The following is a 22,154-nucleotide window of genomic DNA, read 5'->3' as shown; positions in this document are numbered from 1 at the left end:
ACTGCATTTCCTCAGACAAACACAGGGGGCGCTGTATTGACGGCGTGAAAATCATAGATAAAAATGTAATATCTTATGTAGAACTTTATTGTTGCCTAAATGCAAACCTTTTTGGAACTCATTATATAATCTGATTGAATGGAAAGAGGTCTGGAGTTTATCTCGTAAATACTGTCTCACTAAGGAAATTACATATTCGCTTGATTTATCCAGTGAGACAAGTAGCCTCAAGATTTTTTAGAGATATGGAGACATGATATTTTGTAACACAGAAGAAGAATCAATAAAACATTATTCTTTGAATGTGTATTTACCCAATTGTTTTGGATTGATGTTGAATATCTGATATTTAAATTCACACATTATTTTTTTTGTTATACAAAATAAGAGTCTGGAGCAAAATTTGGTGGTTAACTTAATAATTACGTTTGGAAAACACCATATTCACAAATAGAAATTGACAAATAATACAAATATTATTATATCATTTAAAATTGAGCTTAAACATTATATTAAAGCCCTAAAAGATGCAAGAAATAAAAAAGGGAAACGGATGTATACAATTTTTGAATCCCTTTCTTTTTGGATTTTTTTTTTGTAAGTTTCCCCTGTATAGTTTATTATAATTTCTTTATTCTTTCTATTGTTTCTTTGACGCTATTATGAATATAATAGACAATAAACACTGTTATCCTCTCTACGTGTATGTTGTACATTGTTCTTGTTATGCAATAAAAAATAAAATTTAAAAAAATTAAATAAAACTTCATGGAGAACATGGGGGGAACGATAAAACAACAGGGGACAGCTCAAGAAAACATTTTAATTTATTATTTTTCCATAGCATTCACACACACATATGTTAGGTTGATGTGGAGTGGAGCATTTAATTAGGAAAATTTGACATGTTGAGTATGTTATGTGCAATTTTCTCATAACTGTAATTGAGCCAGTGACGTGCAGGTGGCGCCAAAGAGACGCGACTTCTGGAAAACGACGCAGAGAAAGAAGAAGCAGTCATATGTTATGATGAAGAAGGTGGGGTTTGAATTGTAAGCAAGAATTGAACATTAATGTAGGCCAGCCTGCGGAAAACCACCGAGCAAAACACTACTTGAGCCTAAAGGTAAATACATTGCAGGTCATAGACTATTCTTTGCTCGTTATTAGTGACAGCGCTAGGCCTATTAATACTGTTAAACCGGCTGTTAGCTTTAGCATTCGCAGAATAGCATCAGCTGTCACGGGTGACAACTGAAGGAATCAGATGCTTTGCGGTTTATCCTTGTGCCAAATTACAGACTAATCAACTAACTTATTAATAAATAATTTATGTAACGTTACGCATGTTTCGGTGTGTCATTGAGCTACTGTCGTCATATTCTGAGTTTTCTGTTGTTCAAGTCACTATCTGCAGGATCCTTGAACATAAACCATGTTCCATATTTCATAAACCACGGTCATTTATATCTTTGTGTTCAGTGGATTATCATTATTGGCCTATTAAAAACTCAAATCAAATAGAGAAAGGATTTAGAAGTCCGTGTTGTTGTTTGTATCTGATTGTGGTGCTGTTGACTTGATCTGTGTTGATTTGTTTGCTGGCCAGGCGGTGTCATGAGTCCAGCGCAATGGGATCTTCCTCCAGAGCTGTGCTGCAGGCCCATGGCCTTTGTGGCTCTGACAGGCCTGGATGTGGTTTATAATGCCATCCACAGAGCCATATGGGATGCTTTCTGTGCCAACCGGCGGGCAGACAGAGTACCTATCTCTTTCAAAGTTCTGGCAGGAGATCATGAGTATCCAAAGTGCAGAACCAAGGTGAGACAAAAGAGCTATGAAACCATCTAAAGATTTTGAGAAATGTCTTATGCCAGATACACAATGTACGATTTTGGGCTATCCCAGATGAAAGATGACCAATCGTGGTGATTTCTGTGGTCTAAACGGTGGCTGTGTCGTACAGTGAGAGATGTTTAAAGACGGCTTGCGACCAAAGATAGCCTGCGATCATTTTCTGATAGTGTCATAAATTTAGCATGATCATCTCTCAGTGTGTTTGCTGCTGAGACCTAGGCTGTGTCTACTGACTAGCCAATAAAAAATGCAACATGAAAAGGCGCTATAACGTAAAACTACTTTCCCTAAATTTACATGCTTATCTAACATTTTTTTCAGCACACATAAAAAACACATTCATCGGGCTCTATTTGTTTACCTCTAGCATATACTGATGATGTTTTATTCTTCTATAGCCTACTAACTTGTGTCGTAGCCTATGATTCAATAGGTGTCGTCATCGTTCAGACTCTACATGCATGTCATACCCAAGTTTATTACTTAGAAAACAAATTAATTTAACTCTTGCCACTTGGCTTTTGTGTTCTCTTTTCTTGACAGAGAACATCGTATGAGTGGTACATCCCGAAAGGGATTCTGAAGACGGGTTGGATGAACAAACATCTCAACTTGGTGCCTGCGCTGGTCGTGCTGTTTTATGAGCTGGACTGGGATGATCCGCAATGGAAGGAAAAGCAGTCCGAATGTGCAACCAAAGTGGAAATTGTCAGGTAAAGTTTTAAGAACAAGTCATGATGGTTAAGTCATCTAACTAACAGCTACCCTGTTGACTAAAAATACAATTTATTTCTGTGATGTAAAGCATCCAGTTTTCAGTGTCACATGATATATATATATATATATAAATGCAAAAAATTCAAAGAAATGCAAATATATATATATATGTGTGTGTGTGTGTAATTTATATATATATATATATATATATATATATATATATATATATATATATATATATATACAGTATATTGATTTTTTTTTTGCATTTATTTGAATTGTAAATCATTTGTAACATTATAAATGTCTTTAATGTCATTTTTATCAATTTAATGCATCCTTTTTGAATAAAAGTATTAATTTCTTTATAAAAACAAATTGTATTGACCCTAAAGTTTTAATTGGTAGTGTACATCTGGATACATTGTGCAAAAATGTTTGTTATTGGTTGGTGAAAACTCAATCAAAAGAAACACAAATAGGTCCATAAGACACCAAATTTGAAACAAAATAGAGATTTAGGACAAATCCAAACAGGTTTTTTTTAATTGTTGTTTGTTGATGTCGGATCAGAGACAAATTTTTTTCTCACAGGACAAGTTTACAGGGAAGAAACACGAAGGTTGCTGTTGTTTTGATTCAGAAGAAAACTCCTCTCCCACCAGGTATCACAAATCTAAAATCCTTGTTTCAGGGACGTTCAATCTGTGTCTTTGCTAGTTGTTGATGGGTAAAGATGTGGTTGTGTCTCAGGTGAAGATCTGGTGGCGTCTGAAAGGGCTTCTGCTCTATGTGGTGCCTGTGATCTGTCTGGGAAGTCCCTGTTTGTCCTGCCCCATACTGACCACCTGGTGGGATACATCATTAGGTTAGTCTCGCCCCTGTTTACACCTGGTATTAACATGCGTTTTGGTTGATCGGATCACACGTTGACTTGAGAGAAACATACCTGTTTACACCTGCTATTTCAATCTGTCTTTTTTTGTCCAAGCTGAACCGCTTCTGTCCATATTTCTTCAAGTTGAGGGTCTAAGTTTATAGTCCATCTGTGTAGCCCACTTTCCATAATGTGTACGCATTAGGTCAGTAGAAGGAGAGTCGGTGGTCTTTTGTGGCTGTTCGTACACATTCGACCACATGAGCGTCTACACAACGAAAGCAATCCAGTCGAATGCTTTTTCGACTACCTCTGGAAGTGTCGAATATGGACAAGCTCAAAACCTTTTAGACCCCATTTACACCTGTATTTAGATTCGTTCACTTGTAATCCGATCGACCAAAACGCATCTTTGCTAAGTATTCATTTGACCAACTTGGCTAAGTATGCATTAGCATGCAACAATAAAAACATTAGATATTTTATGCATGTTTTAATAATAATATAAATATAAAAGTAATTTTAGTCTACAAAAAAACATTAATATATATATATATATATAAAGGTCCATTTTATTTACTTTTGTGTTTGTTTGTAAAGGTATTTAAAAGTTCACTAATTCACTGAATTAAAATAAAAAATCGAAAAAGTATATTTACTGCCTCAATTGCAGCCCAGAATACATGACCCAAAGTGACGGAAGCGATTGACAGACAATTTTATGCGTTTTTCATTAATTTTTAATTTTGTGTATTTATCTGCCTTCAGGTTGGAGAATGCCTTCTACGAACATGCTCAGACCTACTATTATAATGAGATCAGGAGAGTGAAATCTCACAAGGAGTTCCTCAACAAAACTACACACCAGGTAACTAGGAGCCCTTTCACCTGAATTTGTTCTTAGTATGTGAAGTTCATAACACTTAAATAGAGGCATTACAACCAATACAAAAGCAACAGATTCATTCTGAAACGGTTCTCAGCCTCTTTTGAATGCATAGCCTACATAAAGATGCAGATGCCTCATGAAAAATTAGTACTCCACACAATTATAATTTTGGTCACACTTTAGTTAAGGTCCAATTCTCACTAATAACTTCGACTTTTGCCTCAATTAGCTCTTAATTACTGCTTATTAATAGTAAGTAAGGTAGTTGTTAAGTTTAGGTATTGGGTATGGTGTTGCAGAATAAAGCAAGGCAAGTTTATTTACATAGCAAATTTCATACACTATGGCAATTTAAAGTGAAAGGTATTCAAATAATCACAAAATAAAACTAAGGAAACAGTTATAAAACAGTTATAACATTAATTTAAAGAGTAAAAAGATTTTATATAGATAAACTTCTCATCTGGCAAAACACCGGTGTATGATACTTTTCACAACTCTGTTTTACTCTGAGATTTTCCCATGGGGATTAAACTGTGTCTGTGGTGTTATTTCGGCACCTAAGAAATCTACTGGACCCGATTTTTCCCTAAAATCGGACAGTAGGAGCTCTGGGACTGACTCACAGGGTAACCTCAGGTTCACTGCCTCATCAGTCCGCACCCCAAAAACCCATGTTGGGAAGCTGTAGGAATGGAGTCAATCTAGTCTGCACCCCACAGAACCTCAAGTTCAATTACACATCAAACTCAATACTCAACCACAGACTCAGCTCATCAGCATGGTTTCATCTCTCTAAAAGCATTAATATGTGCTAATAAACAGCCATGCCAATGAGCAACTAGTTAATTGGTGAGAATTGGGCCGAAACTAAAGTGTCACCATTTTTTTTATTATGCTTCTCGGTTTGTTAGTCATCAGTGTGAAAAAGCCCAACTTCTGCATAACGCTTGAATGCTTTGAATTCTAGTTGCTGTTTGTCAGGCACCAGTTTAAGATGGGCTTCTTTAGTGAACTAAAACAGGACACTCAGAACGCCCTCAAGTAAGTGCCGTTAACAGGAGTTTTTACTTAACTTTTTATTTCCCTGCATTAGGGTTTTGAAAACCTTTTTAACATGGAATGTCATGTATTCCTTTTTCTTGTTAATCATCCCCAGCCTCAAGATATTACGAGTTACTATGCACATGGCACCCTTTAGCATCAATATAACACGCAGACCCTACCCCAGACCTAAACCTACCCATAACAGTGCGTGTTATATTGACGCTAAAGGGTGCCATGTGCATAGTATTTCAACGAAATGTCATATGGCGTCACCTATATGACACCAAAGGATGAGAATGTGTTGGATATTACATAGTGATAAAGCTAAAACCTTAATAAGTACAATTCTTAAGATACTATAATAGACATTCCTGTCTAAAAGTGAATATAGCACTAAACTGACTAGGGTCTATTGCCTAAATAAATATTTAGTATTTATTTATTTATAGGACGCTCACACATTCTATGTTTTCTGCCTCACAGATATTACAGGACTGCTTATGTTCTTATTCATGAACTCCGAGCTCATGAAACCAACATGCTTGAGATCAAAACCATGTCTGGATTCATCAACTACAAGGTAAACTAGATTATTAGATGTTCTGAGGAAAGTGTGAGTGGTGCTTGCATATGGTTTTAAGATACGGCCAGTATAAGGTGTCATCTAAACAGCTGTAAATACTGCACAGGAAACTCTGTTCATTTCCTGTTTTCATTTTTTTCGAAACAGCACTGTCACGTTCAGTTGCATTTGGTTCAGAGAGGTGAGTGTCTAACAGTGGTCTTCTCCCGCAGATCTGCAGGCTTTGCTTTCAGCACAACACCCCCCTGGACGCCATCGCTCAGTTCCGCAAACACATCGACCTCTGCAAGAAGAAGATTGGAAGTGCTGAGCTGGCGTTTGAACACACTGCCTGGATGTCTAAACAGTAAGATTCAACCCTGCCATATGCATGCATTCTTATTTCATGTTCTTAGACAAGGATTTTATCTATGGTAAAGGGGGTTTTAAGGATTTGGGTCTAATTACAGATCTAAAACATGTCACAGTTTGACAATGATTTGTAGTTTAAATGATTTTATTGTTCTCTTATTGATGCCTTGTGTTTCTAGTTAGTTTATGTCCTCCCCATTGTGTTGACCGATTAAGGGAGAGTGGGAGTGAGAGGGATATCTCTGAAGCAGAACACTGTAGAGGGAATGGAATATTTTCAATTAACCAGACATATCTTAGCACCAGAACATTGTAAATGTTTTTTTTTAAAGCATCACCCTAGCAATCATTTAGACCATCCTTCAACACTACACCAAATGCCTCATTGCGTAATGTTTTCAATGTATGTTGCTCAACAAACGTAATACTGACGCGGCACATGTAGAAAAAAAGAAAAACTAAGTTTAGAATTATTAAGTTTTGAAAAGCTATTCCACTTATTGCTGACCTTGTTTATATATATATATATATATATATATTGTATATATACTTTATATACTATATACAGTGCCCTCCACAATTATTGGCACCCCTGTTTAAGATGTGGTTGAGGACTTTTAAAAATTCTCCCTTTTTTTTTAAACAACATAGAACCCAAATGCAAAAAAAGAGAAAAATCCAACCTTTTATTTAAGTACATTACTTTGGTGGTAATTTTTTTTTTAAAAATTTAGAAAAATAAAAACTTCAAATCCTGTGTCCCACAATTATTGGCACCCCTAACAATTCCGCTGAAAAATGTAATTGATTTTTAAAAAAAATATATATTTTCTGTAGTTGCTAATGTTGGTCAGGATATCTAGGAACTTTTAATTAGTAATTCATGACTTCCTATTTCCCTGGGGTATAAATATGACATGACACAGAGGCCTAATTCTCTTACCCATTTGTCAACATGGCAAAGACAAGAGAACACACCATTCAAGTAAGGCAGATGTGTGATGACCTTTATAAGTCAGGCAATGGCTACAAGAAAATAGCCACTCACCTTATATTGCCCATATCTAAAGTTAGAGGAATCATTAAGAAGTTTAAAACAACAGGAACAGTGACAAACAAGGCTGAAGGAGGTCCCAAGTTTATCTTGCCACAACGCACTGTGAGGAGGATGCTAAGAAAAGTAAAAAAAAGTCCTAAGCTCACTGTCACAGAATTGCATCAAATAGTGGCATCTTGGGGTCACAAAATCTCCAAAACAACCATCAGACGCTCTCTACATGCCAACAAGATGTTTGGGAGGCATGCTAGGAAAAAGCCTTTTCTCACTAACACTGACAAACGTAAACGTCTGGAGTTTGCCAAGCGGCACTGGGACTTCATCTGGGATCGTGTGCTTTGGTCGGATGAGACTAAGATTGAGCTTTTTGGCAACAAACACTCTAAGTGGATCTGGTGTAAAACAAAAGATGTGTATGCCGAAAAGTACCTCATGCCCACCGTGAAGTATGGTGGAGGATCTGTGATGCTGTGGGCCTGTTTCTCTTCCAAAGGCCCTGGGAACCTTGTTAGGGTGCATGGCATTATGAACGCTTTGAACTACCAGGACATTTTAAATAAAAACCTGATGGCCTCTGCCAGAAAGCTGAAGATGGGTCGTCATTGGGTCTTTCAGCAGGATAATGATCCAAAACGTGTGGCAAAATCTACACAAAAATGGTTCAGTCACAAACTCAAGGTCCTCCCATGGCCATCTCAGTCCCCAGACCTCAATCCAATCGAAAACCTGTGGGGTGAGCTAAAGAGGAGAGTGCACAAGAGAGGGCCCAGGATTCTGGATGATCTAGAAAGATTTTGCAAAGAAGAATGGTCAAAGATCCCTCTCTCTGTGTTCTTCAATCTTGTGAAATGTTATAGGAGGAGATTAAGTGCTGTCTTGTTGGCAAAAGGGGGTTATACAAAGTATTAACATCAGGGTTGCCAATAATTGTGGCACACATGATTTGAAGTTTTTATTTTTTTAAATTTTAAAAAAGAAATTTTACCACCAAAGTAATGTACTTAAATAAAAGGTTGGATTTTTCTCTTTTTTTGCATTTGGATTCTATGTTGTTTAAAAAAAGGGAGAATTTTTAAAAGTCCTCGACCACATCTTAAACAGGGGTGCCAATAATTGTGGAGGGCACTGTATATATATATATATATATATATATATATATATATATATATATGAAGAGTTCAGATGCAAAAGCCTCTAAATGCCATTTGAAATTTCCTTCTTTAATGATGATTTTGATCAAACTTGTATATTTAAGTTCAGTAATTTCACTTAAATGGCAATGAAGATTACCTATTTGTTATTTGTTACCTTAATTGTTATTTAAGTGAAATTACCGAACTTAAATATACAAGTTTGATAAAAATCATCATTAAAGAAGAAAATTTCAAATGGCATTTAGAGGCTTTTGCATCTGAACTCTTCATATATATATATATATATATATATATATATATAGTAATCATTAGGCTCACACCTTGTAATAACTGCTTTAATGAGATTGTTTCTGTCTGTTAGCTAACTGCATGATTTGTATTATCCTAGAACTGTACATTTCTAAAATATGAACATTACTTGGACACAATTACGCTAAACTGTAATGTAGACACATGCATTTTCTGTAAAGCTGCTTTGAAATATGTGCTATGTAAATTGAATTTTATTCTTAAATACACACATTTGATTGTTCTTTCTCTCGCTGTAGGTTTCAGTCATTTGGTGATCTGTTCGATGAAGCCATTAAACTGGGCCTCACCGCCATCCAGACCCAGAACCCAGGGTTCTACTATCAACAGGGTGCTTATTATGCTCAGGAGCGCAAGCAGCAAGCGGGACAGCTCTGTGGTCATGAGGTACTGCTACCCACAATGCAAAGCATCATTAATGTCATCTGCGTTCGTTTGAGTTTGTGATGCGAAATGGTCGTGTTCCAGCCAGGTGTGGGCTATCCTGCACCCGACCCATTAGAGACCCCCTCCGGAGCTCTAGACTTCTACGGACAGAGACCTTGGAGACAGGGACATCAGAGTGAGTAATGGCTTGGGAAGCACTATCACCCTTTCTAAATCCATCTTTGGTTGAATCTTTCAAAACCTTTCCAGAAAGAGGCAAATTATTATTATATATAATATTAAATAATTTTTTGTATATTTATATTTTATTATTTTCATTAATATTTAGCATATTGACTATGCTTATAAAAAAATCAAATTCTCTTTACTGGAATGTAAAAAAAACTCTGCTTGCCCAATTCGGTTTTTAACGTGACGTCAATAATTAAATGGCCCCAACGACAACAAAACTAGAAATAATAAATAATTTTTTTTTTGCCGTATTCTAAACCCATTACATTGTAAAACTTTACTGATTAGATTTTTCCAAGACTATTAAAAGTCATTATTGCATTTTCCTTAAAATAGACTACAAAATATAATTTTGAAATTACTCTTTTTTTTTTTTTTTTTTTTTTTTTTTTTTACCAGACGTGTTTTTATTCATCCAAATAGTTTGTGTGAATCAAGTCAGAAATAATAATAACTTTAAAATATAGTAAAATGGCAAGTTGTTGGAGTCATGTATAAATATGAAGCTTGGAAGTTTACATACTGTTACCTACGTGATATGAAGCCTTATTTCTGACCTAGTGACCTTTGACTCTCAGGCATTGACCCTCCTGACCCTGAGAAGGAGAAACAAGGCATCCTCGCTCTTCAAGTCAAAGAGAGAGATGTGCTTCATTCGGTGGGATATCTGCAATACTTGTTATTTCATGACATACATTTTCATATTCATGTTTTTTAAGATGTGAATGTTCAGGTCAGAAAGTACTGAATTCTCAAACTGAGTCAGTCATGAGGAGTAAGGAATTATAAAGAATGTTAAGGGCCTTTTTAGGAAGTTGAACTTGTTATGTATTATATTTTACAGCAATATTTGTCTCCTTATGGTTGTATATATGTGTTTCCGGTGTCAGGAGCTGATCATTGCTCTCCTCAGTAATGCTGTCGCCCAGTTTAAGAAGTACAAGTGTCCACGAATGAAGAGCCATCTCAGTTAGTAACACACTTTAATAATAATAATAATTAGGGATGGGCACTGATTAATCGCGAATAATCACATCCAAAATAAAAGTTTGTGTTTACATAATATATGTGTATGTAGTGTGTATAATTAATTTGTATATATAAATACACACACATGCATGTATATATTTAAGAAATATTTGTATGTATATACTTTATACAGTATATATTTATACATAATTAATATTATATATAAATATAAATATTTGACATATTATTAACACATTTTTCTTAAATAATGAATATACATGCATGTGTGGGTATTTATATATACAAATTAATTATACACACTACACACACATATATTATGTAAACACAAACTTTTATTTTGGATGCGATTAATCGTTGCCCATCCCTAATAATAATAATTACTTTCAACGTTTAAACATTCATCAACCAGATTTTCAGTTCTTCATTTAATTGCATAATAAAGCAAATAACATTCTTGCTCTCTCTTTTTTCTGTCTCCTTATGAAGTGGTTCAGATGGGAGAAGAGTATTATCATGCAAAAGACTACACCAAAGCATTAAAGTGAGTTCGATTCAGAATACACTCTACTCCAGTATACACCGATACAGCTCTGTTTTTGTCATTGGCTTTTAGCTGTACTCCTAATATGAGTTATTGTGTTGTGACTCCTCAGACTGTTGGATTATGTTATGTGTGACTACCGTACTGAGCGCTGGTGGTCTCTGCTGACGTCTATCCTGTGCACGGCTCTGAAGTGCTCTTACCTCATGGGTCAAGTGAAAGACTACATCACCTACTCCATGGAGCTTGTGGGCAGAGGTATACGAACACCATGTGTCGACTCTCAGCTTCAGCACATTCAAAAGTTACTGTATTAACACATGTATATGTGTGCGCTTAGCCTCTATCCTTCCTGAAGAGCAGAAGTCGAGGATTGAGAAGAATCTGATTAAAGTGCTCATGGTATGTATGGATATATTGTTCAGAGGGCTTAGCAATATATCTACTGTGGATAGATATGGTGTGTTAGTAGGGGTTTTAAAGTTGATATTTTCTTTTGCGATTGCCAGAATGAAGTTCCAGAGCCTGAACCAGACTGCGACCCGGTCTCCGTGAAGGCGGCCCAGTCACTGTGGAGTGACCGCATCTCTCTGGCAGGCAATAATGAGATCACCATTGAGGTCCAGGACTATGCGCCCTTTGGTGAGCTTTTGAGCTGATCGGTCTAAATCATTGATTACAAAACCTGAAAAAATAACAGCATGTCTCTCATCCTGCATTTATTTGATTAGAAATATACACAGTATAGGGGTGGTGATGGCACAGTGGATGAGACAAATGCCTTTGGTGTGAGAGACCTGGGTTCGAATCCACTGTGAGACACCAATGTGTCCCTGAGCAAGACACTTAAAGGAGTTGTCCACTTTTAAAAAACCTTTTGCTGATAATTTACTCACCCCCATGTCATCTAAGATGTCCATGTCATTCTTTCTTCAGTCGAAAAGAAATTAAGGTTTTTGATGAAAAACATTCCAGGATTTTTCTCCATATAATGGACTTCAGTGGGAACCAAACGGTTCAAGGTCCAAAAGACACTTTCAGTGCAACTGTTCAAAGGGCTTTAAACGATTTCAGACGACGAATTAGGGTCTTATCAAGTGAAACGATCGCTCATTTAAAAAAAAAAAAGTTTTATAAGCTCAAATGGTCGCCTTGCTCTGTTCTGTGATGCACGTTCGTGACTCTCCTGTTCGAACTCGTTCATCAAAAATGAACAAATCTTTTTCCGAGTGAATTCGTTCATTTCGTTCGTTGAATGAACCAAATGACACGAAAAAAGATTTGTTCATTTTGATGAATGAGTTTGAACAGGAGAGTTATTTATTTTTATAAATGTTTATTATATTTTTAAATGAGCGTTCCTTTCGCTTGATAAGACCCTTATTCATCGTCTGGAATCGTTTAAAGCCCTTTGAACAGTTTGCAGTTTGCACTGAAACTGTCTTTTGGACCTTGAACCGTTTGGTTCCCATTGAAGTCCATTATATGGAGAAAAATCCTGGAATGTTTTCATCAAAAACCTTAATTTCTTTTCGACTGAAGAAAGACGTGGACATCTTGGATGACATGGGGGTGAGTAAATTATCAGCAAAAATTTTTTTAAAAGTGAACTACTCCTTTAACCCCCAGTTGCTCCAGAGGCGTGCGACCTCTGACATATATAGCAATTGTAAGTTGCTTTGGATAAAAGCATCAGCTAAATGAATAAATGTAATGTAAATATACACAGTTATATTGTGAAACATCCTTTCAATTAATAATAGCTCTTTTCGAATTCAATATATTTTAATGTATTCCTCTGATGGTAAAGCTGATAATTCAGCATTATTACTTCAGTCTTAAATGTCACATGATCCTTTTAAAATCATTCTAATATGCTGCTGATATGCTGCTCAAGAAACATTTATTATTATCAAAGTTGAAAACAGTTGTGCTACTTAATATTTTTGTGGAAACTGATACTGTCTTTACTGTCACTTTTGACCAATTTAATGCATTCTTGCTGAATAAAAGTATTAATTAAAAAAACTTTTGTACGATAGTGTATATGTTATTGTTTTTTGTTCATGTCCTCCTCTCAGTTCAGTGCAAAGCCAAGTTCCTGTCCCCTAGTTTCCACATAGACGAGCCTGTCCAGCTACACGTCTACGTGAGAGCCGACTGCCCACATCCTGTGCGCTTCTCAAAGCTGTGCGTCAGCCTCAGCAACCAGGTACAGCACACCTAACACTGACACACATCACTCCCTGACATTTGGCTTTTTCTTAATGGCGACATTTGAATTGCAGGAATATAACCAATACTGTTTGCTGGAGGATGCCTCTAAAGGGAAGGATATTCTAGAAACTTCCAGCCAGGAGAACATGTGTCTCGTCCCCGGCAAAACCCGCAAATACTGCTTCAAATTTGTAGCCAAAACGGAAGATGTCGGAAAGAAGGTTGAGGTAAAATATACATTTTCATTGACTTCATTTCAACAGATCTAATGGTGCCACAGGTAGTATAGTGTTTTGTTTTATTTTTGTCTTTCAGATCACGAGTGTGGGACTCATGTTAGGCAGAGAGACAGGCCGCTACGTTTATCTGACCTGGCGGGGCGGCTGGGGGGATGCAGCCTCTTCCCATGAGACTTTGCAGGCGTCCCGTTGCTTTAAGAAGAGGACACGCTTCCCAGAGCAACAGGTGGATTGGGACACTGTGTCTATACAGTCCAGCACTATGTAAGTTGAAAAAAAATGTTAGACAGTCAGTACAGAAAATTTCATTATTAAAATCGCCATGAATCGGAAGCAAAAGATCTTTTCTTCCATGTTGTGACTTAGATCCGATCGTAACAGATTATTATTAATAAATGTATAGATGGTCTTGGTTCTGTTCATCTGTTTTTCATTGGGTTGAGGCAAATGCGAGATTGTAGGAAAGTGGCAGGTTTTAAAAGGAGTAAATGGCTGGAGAAGAAGATACATTGACAAAAGTTATATGTTTTGATTTAAAGGTTTAGTTCACCTAAAAATGAAAAACGTGTCATCAGTCACTCACTCTCATGTCATTCCAAACCCCCAAGTCTTTTGTTCATCTTCAAAACACAAATGAAGATATTTGAAATAAAATCTTAGATTTCTGTCCCACAACTACAACTTACTGTATATGAATCACATAAATCATATGGACTAGTTTTATGATCTCTTTATGAACTTTTTGAAGTGGTATTTGCTTGGTAATTCTCTCAGATTTTTTACAAATATCTTCATTTGTGTCTCGAAGATGAATGAAAGGGTTTGGAACAACATGAGAGTGAGTAAATGATGACAGAATTTGCATTTTTGGGTGAACCATCCCTTTAAGAATTATGATGTCAAATATTTAAATAAATAAACATGAATAGATAAGATCACAAACATGCATTCAGAAAATAGAACGTTAAATGCATGCTATTGCATAACTTTAAAGTGAAGTTTCTTTCTTTATTCACATTCCTAAAAGTGCCTCTTTTGGAGATAGTTTCAAATTTATAAACATAAAAGATGTTTTCTTTCTCATCATGCCCTACAGGATCATCTCCAGAGTGCCCAAAATCTCTGTACAGCTGACTCATGAGCCTCCAACACTGACCAATGAGATGTACTGTATGACTGTTACCATCCAATCAGAAGAGAACACTGTGGCCAAAGACCTCAAACTTACTGCAGGCCTCAAACCAGGTACTCAGGAAATCTTACAGAAAATGACTACATTAGTAAATATTTCTTACACAAAAGTACCAACAGATATTTTCTTCTGTAATGTGACATTGTCAGAGTGAAATATTTTTTAAAGTGTTTTGCAAAGATGTGAAGATCTTGAGTGTGAATTTCAATGCATTTGTGTGTTTATTGTATATTTCGATTAGGTCAGGATGCCAATCTCACACAGTCGACCCAAATCACACTAAACGGCTCTGAGGTGTGTGATGATTCTCATCCTGCCCTGCTTCCTGATATTCCCCTCGGAGATCTGCAACCTGGACAGAAGGTACAGCATCTTTTCACTGATTTTCTCAGATTAAATTGATTGAAACTGATCTTGACTCCAGTACGTGTATTGTGTACATGTTTTCTTGTGTGTCAGATTGTGAAGCCCCTGTATATCCGTTGTGTGAGCACGGGATCCAGAATATTCCTGTTTCACGTAGCCTATTCTGTGAGCGCCACTGTCGAGGGCAAGGAAATCACCTGCAAGTGTCACAAAGTACGCAAAATCCTAACACCAATTGCTTGTTGAATGCTGAGAAATAGTTTTGTGATGATCATGTCAGAGCCTGTTTGCTTGTGGTATTTAGGTTCATTCACAGAGTTGTATTGTTTGTTCTTCACCTGTAGGATGAAACTGTTACTGTAGAAACGGTTGTTCCCTTTGACGTGGCCATGAAGTTTGTGTCCAGTAAGGTAAGAGCTGCCAAACCTGTTCACTTGGATGGTACATCAAAATGTAAGTAATGAGACTTGTCGTCATTTACTCACCCTCATGTTGTTCCAAACCCAAATACCTTTTTTTCACTAAAGGACATGTTCAGCTGCTATTTTTCTATACTTGGAAGTGAATAGGGATACCAGTCAAGCTCCAGAAATGACATAAAGCATTAAAGTAGACCATACTACTTGTACGCTGTATTCCTTGTAGACATACGATAGCTATTAGAGCCCGACCGATAAAGGATTTTGAAGGCCGATACCGATACAAATATTTTTTGGTTTTAAAATCCGATATTCCGACATTAACAGATTTCCCTAACATTAGTTATTTGAGTTTTAACTAAAACAATATGATAATGCATTTTAAAAAAGAAACTTGTTTCTTTTATTGTCACAACAGAACAGATTGATGATAGTGGCATTTGCTAGCTTTATGGTTAGCTAGTCTATGATGAGCCATAATTTAGCAATGGATAACGTCATAATTGCAAAACATACATTTTCAATATAACAGGCCAAGGAGAGATGATCCGTCTCATTGCTATGACTGTCACGCGCTATTAAAGAAATACTTCAGTCACATCGTTAATCACAAGTTAAAAGGACAGACAGTCTACACTGTAACAACGTAACTATTACTAGCTAATTCCGCTTCACTTTCGGCTTATTTAACAGCAGCAAAACTGGACATGATAGTCACAAATTTTGTCATGCTTATTTGAGTCAAGAGAACTGATGGGGATGTTCTTTTAATTGTTATTCAAGCAATGTATGTATCGTGACAAACTCAACGAGTGTTGCCAACAGGAACGGTGTAGAGTGCCCTCTGGTGGACAAACTATACAACTCCAACACTCATGACATGGTTCAAGCGTGTTTCATCCGTTTTTATTTTATTTTTTAAATATTTATTTATCGGCCATCATAACTGCCGATACCGATAGTTTGGAAAATGCCTAATATCGGCCTGCCGATAAATCGGTCTGGCTCTAATAGCTGTGTGTGATGAGCAGACCATGAACTTCCCATACACTGCAAAAAAATTGTTTTCTAACGAAGTTTGTTTTTCTTGATTTCAAGTAGAAATATCCAAACATTGTCAAATCAAGATGCATTTATCCTTTTGCATAATCCTTCATTCCATAATTTTTGGAGCTCATATGGGTTTGGAATGACATGAAGATGAATAGAGTGCAACAGTCGGCTTCCGGAAGTAAAACTATATAGAATTTTTCTATAGAGAAAACAGAGTCAAAATGTGTTAAAAGATCTCTTTAGCCAAGATATTGACCAAAAACTGATGTACCTCTTGATGGAAATTACATCAAAACTTTTTTTTTCCATCAATAGGTGCATCAGTTTTTGGTCAAGATCTTGTATTGACAATGCAAGAGCACTCTGGCACTTTCAGTGAACTTAAGGTCTGGAATCAGAGGAGCCAATTCATGTGTGAAAATGATTCTTCATGCTCCTCACAACCATTCTTTCACAGTTTGAGCCTGTTGAATCTTGACATTGGATGTGTCCGAAATCTCCACTCAAACCATACTCTCTACCCCCTATGTAAGGGGTAGGGAGTAGAGCACTAAATAGTGAGCTCACCAGCACAATAGAAAAAACACTTTCGGACACTACTCGAACGTCTTTCGGCACCGTTGATTACAGCATTGCTGTCACACTATTTAAATGCGTCCGTGCGTGCTTACAAATAATTTATACATGTCTGACAAAATTGTAAAACTACCACATATCATAAGTTAAACTAGACAGAACATAACTTACATTTGTATGACAAATTTATATTGTTGCGCTGCTCCCCTTGTCGTCCGTCCCCCATTTTTACGATCAGCGCAATACATGATGGTATGTAGGGCTTGGGTTAGTGACCATCGGTTGTACACTACTTTTCAAAATGCATTCTGGGATACATTGAGTGGACTATAGGGTATAATAATCATCACTATACATTCGGACAGCACTCCAAAATGGCGAGCTCACTATATAGTCCACTATATAGTGAGTAGTGGGAGATTTCGGACACAGCCATTGTCTTCCTAGAATATGGCTTTGATGTGTCTTCCTACATTGTTAAAGCAACTGTTGCCAAACATACAACATGCTAAACATATAATAATTACAGCAATAATGATCCAATCACAGACTCTTAAGCTTTTGCCTATTTAAATCCAAACAGAGATTTAAAAAAATAAATAAATTGGGCTGAGCAGTGTATATGCATATTCTGCAATAAACTTAAAATATTTTTTTTTAAAATAGTAGTAGTTTTAATCGTTTTTAATTCGATTATGCTGTTCGCAATGCTTCATGGGATTGTAGTTCTTTCCCTCATTAAAGCTGTCTTTTTGTCTGCCTTTCAGATTATTCTTTGCTTCACATCAAAGTTTGTAATGTTATGATTCACCATATAGCTGGTTGGTTTCGTTCTTGGCTCATCATAACGCATAAATGTTGACTTTTTTGAAATCCGTATGGGAGAAATTACTTCTGGAACCAACACAGCTGAAAAAGTGGGCGGCACTGTTGCACTCTATAGATGACAGAATTTTTTTTAATGTGAACTGCCTATTTCAATGTTCACAGTTTTAAGCATATATTTCATAAGTTTGGTAATCTGTTTTGTGTGTCAGTTTGAGCATTTGGAGCGTGTGTATGTGGACATCCCGTTCTTGCTGATGATGGATATTTTGAGTGCGTCTCCCTGGCCAATCGAGCTGGTGAACAGTGAAGTACAGCTGGCCTCCAGTATGACTGCCATCGATCAGCCCCTGAGTCAAGTAGAAGGAGGTGGGAGATGGTTATATATTTTAAATAAATGTGTTTGTTTTGTCGACTATTGGTTCATGCAGACAGTATTTGAGGAACTGTTCGCTGTTAGTACTGTAAATATGCTCACCGATGCGATTCATTTCTGTGGTGTCCAGTCACCCTGCAGACCAGTGAGTGTGCCAGTGAGTGTTTCCTGCTCAAATGTCCTCCTGTTCAGAACGGCACCAGCACTGTCGCCTCTGGACACTACATCATCTCCTGGAAGAGGTGATGCTGCTCTTGTATTCTCACATTTACCTAGAATGTTCATGTGTATTTTACTGAAAGTGATGATTTTCCTTTTTTTTTCATGCCATGTACATAGTTGCACAAAATAAATGTGAAAAAGGCAACTAGCTGAATTAAAAATAAGTTTCATTGTTTTATATTTCAGGAAATGTTTCATTTTATTTCAAGTAATGAAAATGTATATGTTCATTTGATAAATACTAATTTCCTGCATCAACATTTTTTTATCCAGAAAATCAGCATCTGCTGAGACATCAGTGGTGAGAACGATCATTACTCTGCCACATGTGATGGTAGAGAATATTCCTCTGTACGTCCATGCAGGTCAGTCTAACAAAAACTTTATATTTAAGTTTTTATATTAAATTTAATTCAGTACTATAGATGGACTCATCTGAGACTGTTTTGTTGCTTATAAATTCATTCTGCTCGTCCTCTTTTTGTAGAGCTGCCATCGTTTGGTTGTGTGCGCGAGTCTTTACCGGTTCGGTACCATCTGGAGAATCGGACCGGGCTGGTTCAGGATGTAGAGATTAGCGTCGAGCCCAGTGATGCATTTATGTTTAGTGGACTCAAACAGGTCAGAGCACATACACATACAACACACACATTTTATTTGATGTGTAGTATTGTTATTGTCATATATTGGGATTTGATGTCTATTAATTTAATGGTCAAATGACATGCAAGTAAACAGATAAAATATGTCATTTTTAGTATTCATTTAATATGAGACATCCAGAGACAAAGAACAAAGACTGTACTGCAAATGGAAATGGTTAATGTTCACACTTGGGTTCACTCTTTACAAGAACCAACTAACGCTAAGTTATAATACAAATATTTGTTTTAATTGTTCACTTTCAAACGTTCAAACTCTCAAGCTTTTAAAATATCAAGTCCTCAAGCCCCAAAATATTGGTGAAAGGCTCTAAACCTCTGTCCACATAAACGCTGCAAATCATGCGAATGTAAATGTAAAGAAGGCGAACCTGAAATGCTATATACTTCTATTATTAAATCGCAACCTTTGATTTGATAATTGCGATTTGATAATATACAGTATATCGCTATTTTGGTCTTATTTTGATTCATTAATATCTTATTCTTAATTTACAATCAATCTGTTCATCAAGCTCCTGTTTACACCTGGTATTAAGATGCGTTTTGGTCGATCAGATCACAAGTAGACGAGAGAGAGACACATTTCTGTTTACACGTGGTATTTTAATCCATCTCTTTTGTCCACTTTCAACCACTTTTTTCCTGATTTCTTCGAGGAGAAAGTCTATGTGTGGGGAATATGTTTGTTTGTTTTTTCAGATCTTTCTGTCTAATCACACTCACAGGAGGTATTTCTTATTCTGTGTGTGTGTGTGCAGGTGCGGATGAGGATTTTGCCGGGTGGAGAACAGGAGATGTTGTATAATTTCTATCCTCTGATGGCGGGATATCAAGTCCTTCCTCAGCTCAACATCAACCTGATGCGCTTCCCAAACATCTCCAGTCAACTGCTGCGCCGGTTTCTGCCTTCACGCATCTTTGTCAAGGTATTTATTCAGACATGCAACAAATTATACACATATGAATCTGGATGCAAGATAATGTTGTGTACCATTCAATTAATTTTAAATCATAATACATAAAATGTGAGGGTTATTTACAGAAATGCTATATATTAAATGGTTTTATAAATAAGTTATCAATCATATGCTTATTAATATTTACTAAATTCACTTTCATTTTGGAGAAATTATATTAATTACATAATATTATATTATTTAAAATATTCACTAAATTAACTTTCATTTTGTAGAATGCCTGTATTAAATGATATTATTATTCAAAATATTTAATAAACTAAAATTTACTTTGTAGAATACACATATTATTTTATATTATATAATTCAAAATATTTCATAAATTAACTTTCGTTTTATAGAATGCTTATTATGCATACATTTGGAAAAAAAAACATTTCTGCAAAACTAGTGTTGAACCAATTCAATTCCTCTGTTGTGAGACTTCATTTCATTTCAATTCAAATTCCAGTTCAGCATCATGTGAGCCATTTCTTAAAGGGATAGTTCACTTTGAAATTAATTTGATATGTTTTAGCTTACCTCAAGGGCATCCAAGATGTAGGTGTCTTTGTTTCCGCAGTAGTTTCAATTTTGATATTTTTAGGTCAAACCGTTCTTGTCTATCAGTCATATAATGGAGGTCTATGGTCACCACCTCAAAGAGCATGCACAGAGAAGTCCAAATTAAACATGATTTAATGACTCGTAAAGGTAAGTACACATTGATGGCCTAAGACACGAAACGAGCGGTTTGTGTGAGAAAACGAACAGTATTTATATCGTTTTTACCTCGTTTCCACAGTCATAAAGCGCCCCTGCCCTCAGATCACTTGGATGTGGCTGTCGTTACAAGAGGTAAAAACGATATAAATACTGTCTGTTTTCTCACACAAACCGCTCGTTTCGTGTCTTAGGCCATCAATGTGTACTTACATTTACGAGTCATTATATCATGTTTAATTTGGACTTCTCTGTGCACACTTTTTGAGGTGGTGACCATAGACCTTCATTATATGACTGATAGACAAGAACGGTTTGACCTAAAAATATAAAAATTTAAACTACTTTGGAAACAAAGACACCTACATCTTGGAAGCCCTTGAGGTAAGCTAAAACATCCCAAAATTTAATTTCAAAGTGATCTATCCCTTTAAATTCTGCCCAACCCTAATGGATGAAATTAAATTTGTGGTGTTGTGAGATTGTTTCAAGAGCGTAATTGTCTCTGTCTCGTGTCTGTTCTGATTTCTCAGCCTCAGGGCAGAAACGGAGACATTTCTATAGAAGCAGCGTGAGGAAGAGAAGAGCACATCTCCCAACTCTGAAGTTAACATTGTGGGATGAAGGCAGAACATTCCTTGGAGAACACACGTTTACAGCTTAATGATTTGAACTTGTGAATTAAATATTAGGGATTTCAATTGATTATTTGTTGTGTGAGATGTCTAGATTGTTGCTTGTTTAACAAGGCTAAACTAATGCCCTGCATAAGATTTGTTTTTTAATCTAACAGATTTCATCTACAGTTTTCATGATCTCTAAAATGTTCATGAAAATGACAACTACGTAACTGCTAAATAATGTTAGAAATCATTAAACTGACATAGCACTAGCTGTTGTCATAATTAAGGTGTGGAAAGTGATTAAACTTTTTTGCTTTGATGTCAACAAGCTGTTGGTTGTTGTGGTGTGTGTCCCTTAAGAGATGTCGTGTGATTGGCCAGAATTTTAATTTCTCAGGTCGTAGTAAATAACCACACTTTGAGTGTATATATAACGTTAAATCTACCTTTCAGTTGTTTAAATTACACAACCCTTTTCAATAATTTCTCCATTAAAATCATCTTATTGTCAATATTAAGAAAGTGTCGTATAAAAACAATGTTAAAGGGATAGTTCATCCAAAAATGAAAATTAAGTCATTAATTACTCACCCCCATGCTGTACCAACCCCATTAGACCTTCATTCGTCTTCTGAACACAAATGAAGATATTTTTGATTAAATTTGAGAGGTGGATCACTGCTACATAGGCTGCCTAAGGGATCGAAACTTG

The 22,154-nt window shown here is 36.2% G+C and overlaps 1 protein-coding gene across 2 annotated transcripts; it reads left to right on the top strand.

The window, feature by feature from the left end:
• The first annotated feature begins 968 nt into the window (after positions 1-968).
• On the top strand, positions 969-21,770 carry trappc11 (trafficking protein particle complex subunit 11). Of its 2 annotated transcripts, none has more exons than XM_039648933.2 (30): positions 969-1,126; positions 1,610-1,821; positions 2,401-2,570; positions 3,169-3,239; positions 3,328-3,442; positions 4,220-4,319; positions 5,311-5,384; positions 5,871-5,967; positions 6,183-6,316; positions 9,081-9,228; positions 9,310-9,403; positions 10,038-10,117; positions 10,350-10,428; positions 10,936-10,990; positions 11,103-11,248; positions 11,331-11,392; positions 11,500-11,632; positions 13,072-13,202; positions 13,279-13,434; positions 13,523-13,710; positions 14,543-14,691; positions 14,880-15,001; positions 15,098-15,217; positions 15,349-15,414; positions 18,090-18,246; positions 18,384-18,495; positions 18,749-18,840; positions 18,963-19,096; positions 19,899-20,066; positions 21,353-21,770. In XM_039648933.2, the coding sequence occupies exons 2-30, from the start codon at positions 1,618-1,620 to the stop codon at positions 21,392-21,394; spliced, it is 3,399 nt and encodes a 1,132-aa protein (XP_039504867.1). In that variant the 5' UTR covers positions 969-1,126; positions 1,610-1,617; the 3' UTR covers positions 21,395-21,770. The 2 variants fall into 2 exon arrangements, with proteins under 2 accessions (XP_039504867.1, XP_039504866.1); XM_039648932.2 differs by having other exon boundaries at positions 3,148-3,239.
• Positions 21,771-22,154: the final 384 nt, after the last annotated feature.

Source organism: Pimephales promelas, chromosome 9 (assembly GCF_988280905.1).
Source record: "Pimephales promelas chromosome 9, fPimPro1.hap1.1, whole genome shotgun sequence".
Classification (NCBI taxonomy): domain Eukaryota; kingdom Metazoa; phylum Chordata; class Actinopteri; order Cypriniformes; family Leuciscidae; genus Pimephales; species Pimephales promelas.
The sequence above is the reverse complement of the archived record's forward strand: the minus strand, read 5'-3'. Positions and strand labels throughout refer to the sequence as shown.

Bases quoted from the DNA above. Each gene is read 5' to 3' on its own strand.
- trappc11 (XM_039648932.2), top strand. From the start codon at position 1,618: ATGAGTCCAGCGCAATGGGATCTTCCTCCAGAGCTGTGCTGCAGGCCC. The intron at 11,393-11,499 runs GTATGTATGGAT...TGCGATTGCCAG, and splicing joins ATCTGATTAAAGTGCTCATG to AATGAAGTTCCAGAGCCTGA. The intron at 19,097-19,898 runs GTCAGAGCACAT...GTGTGTGTGCAG, and splicing joins TGTTTAGTGGACTCAAACAG to GTGCGGATGAGGATTTTGCC.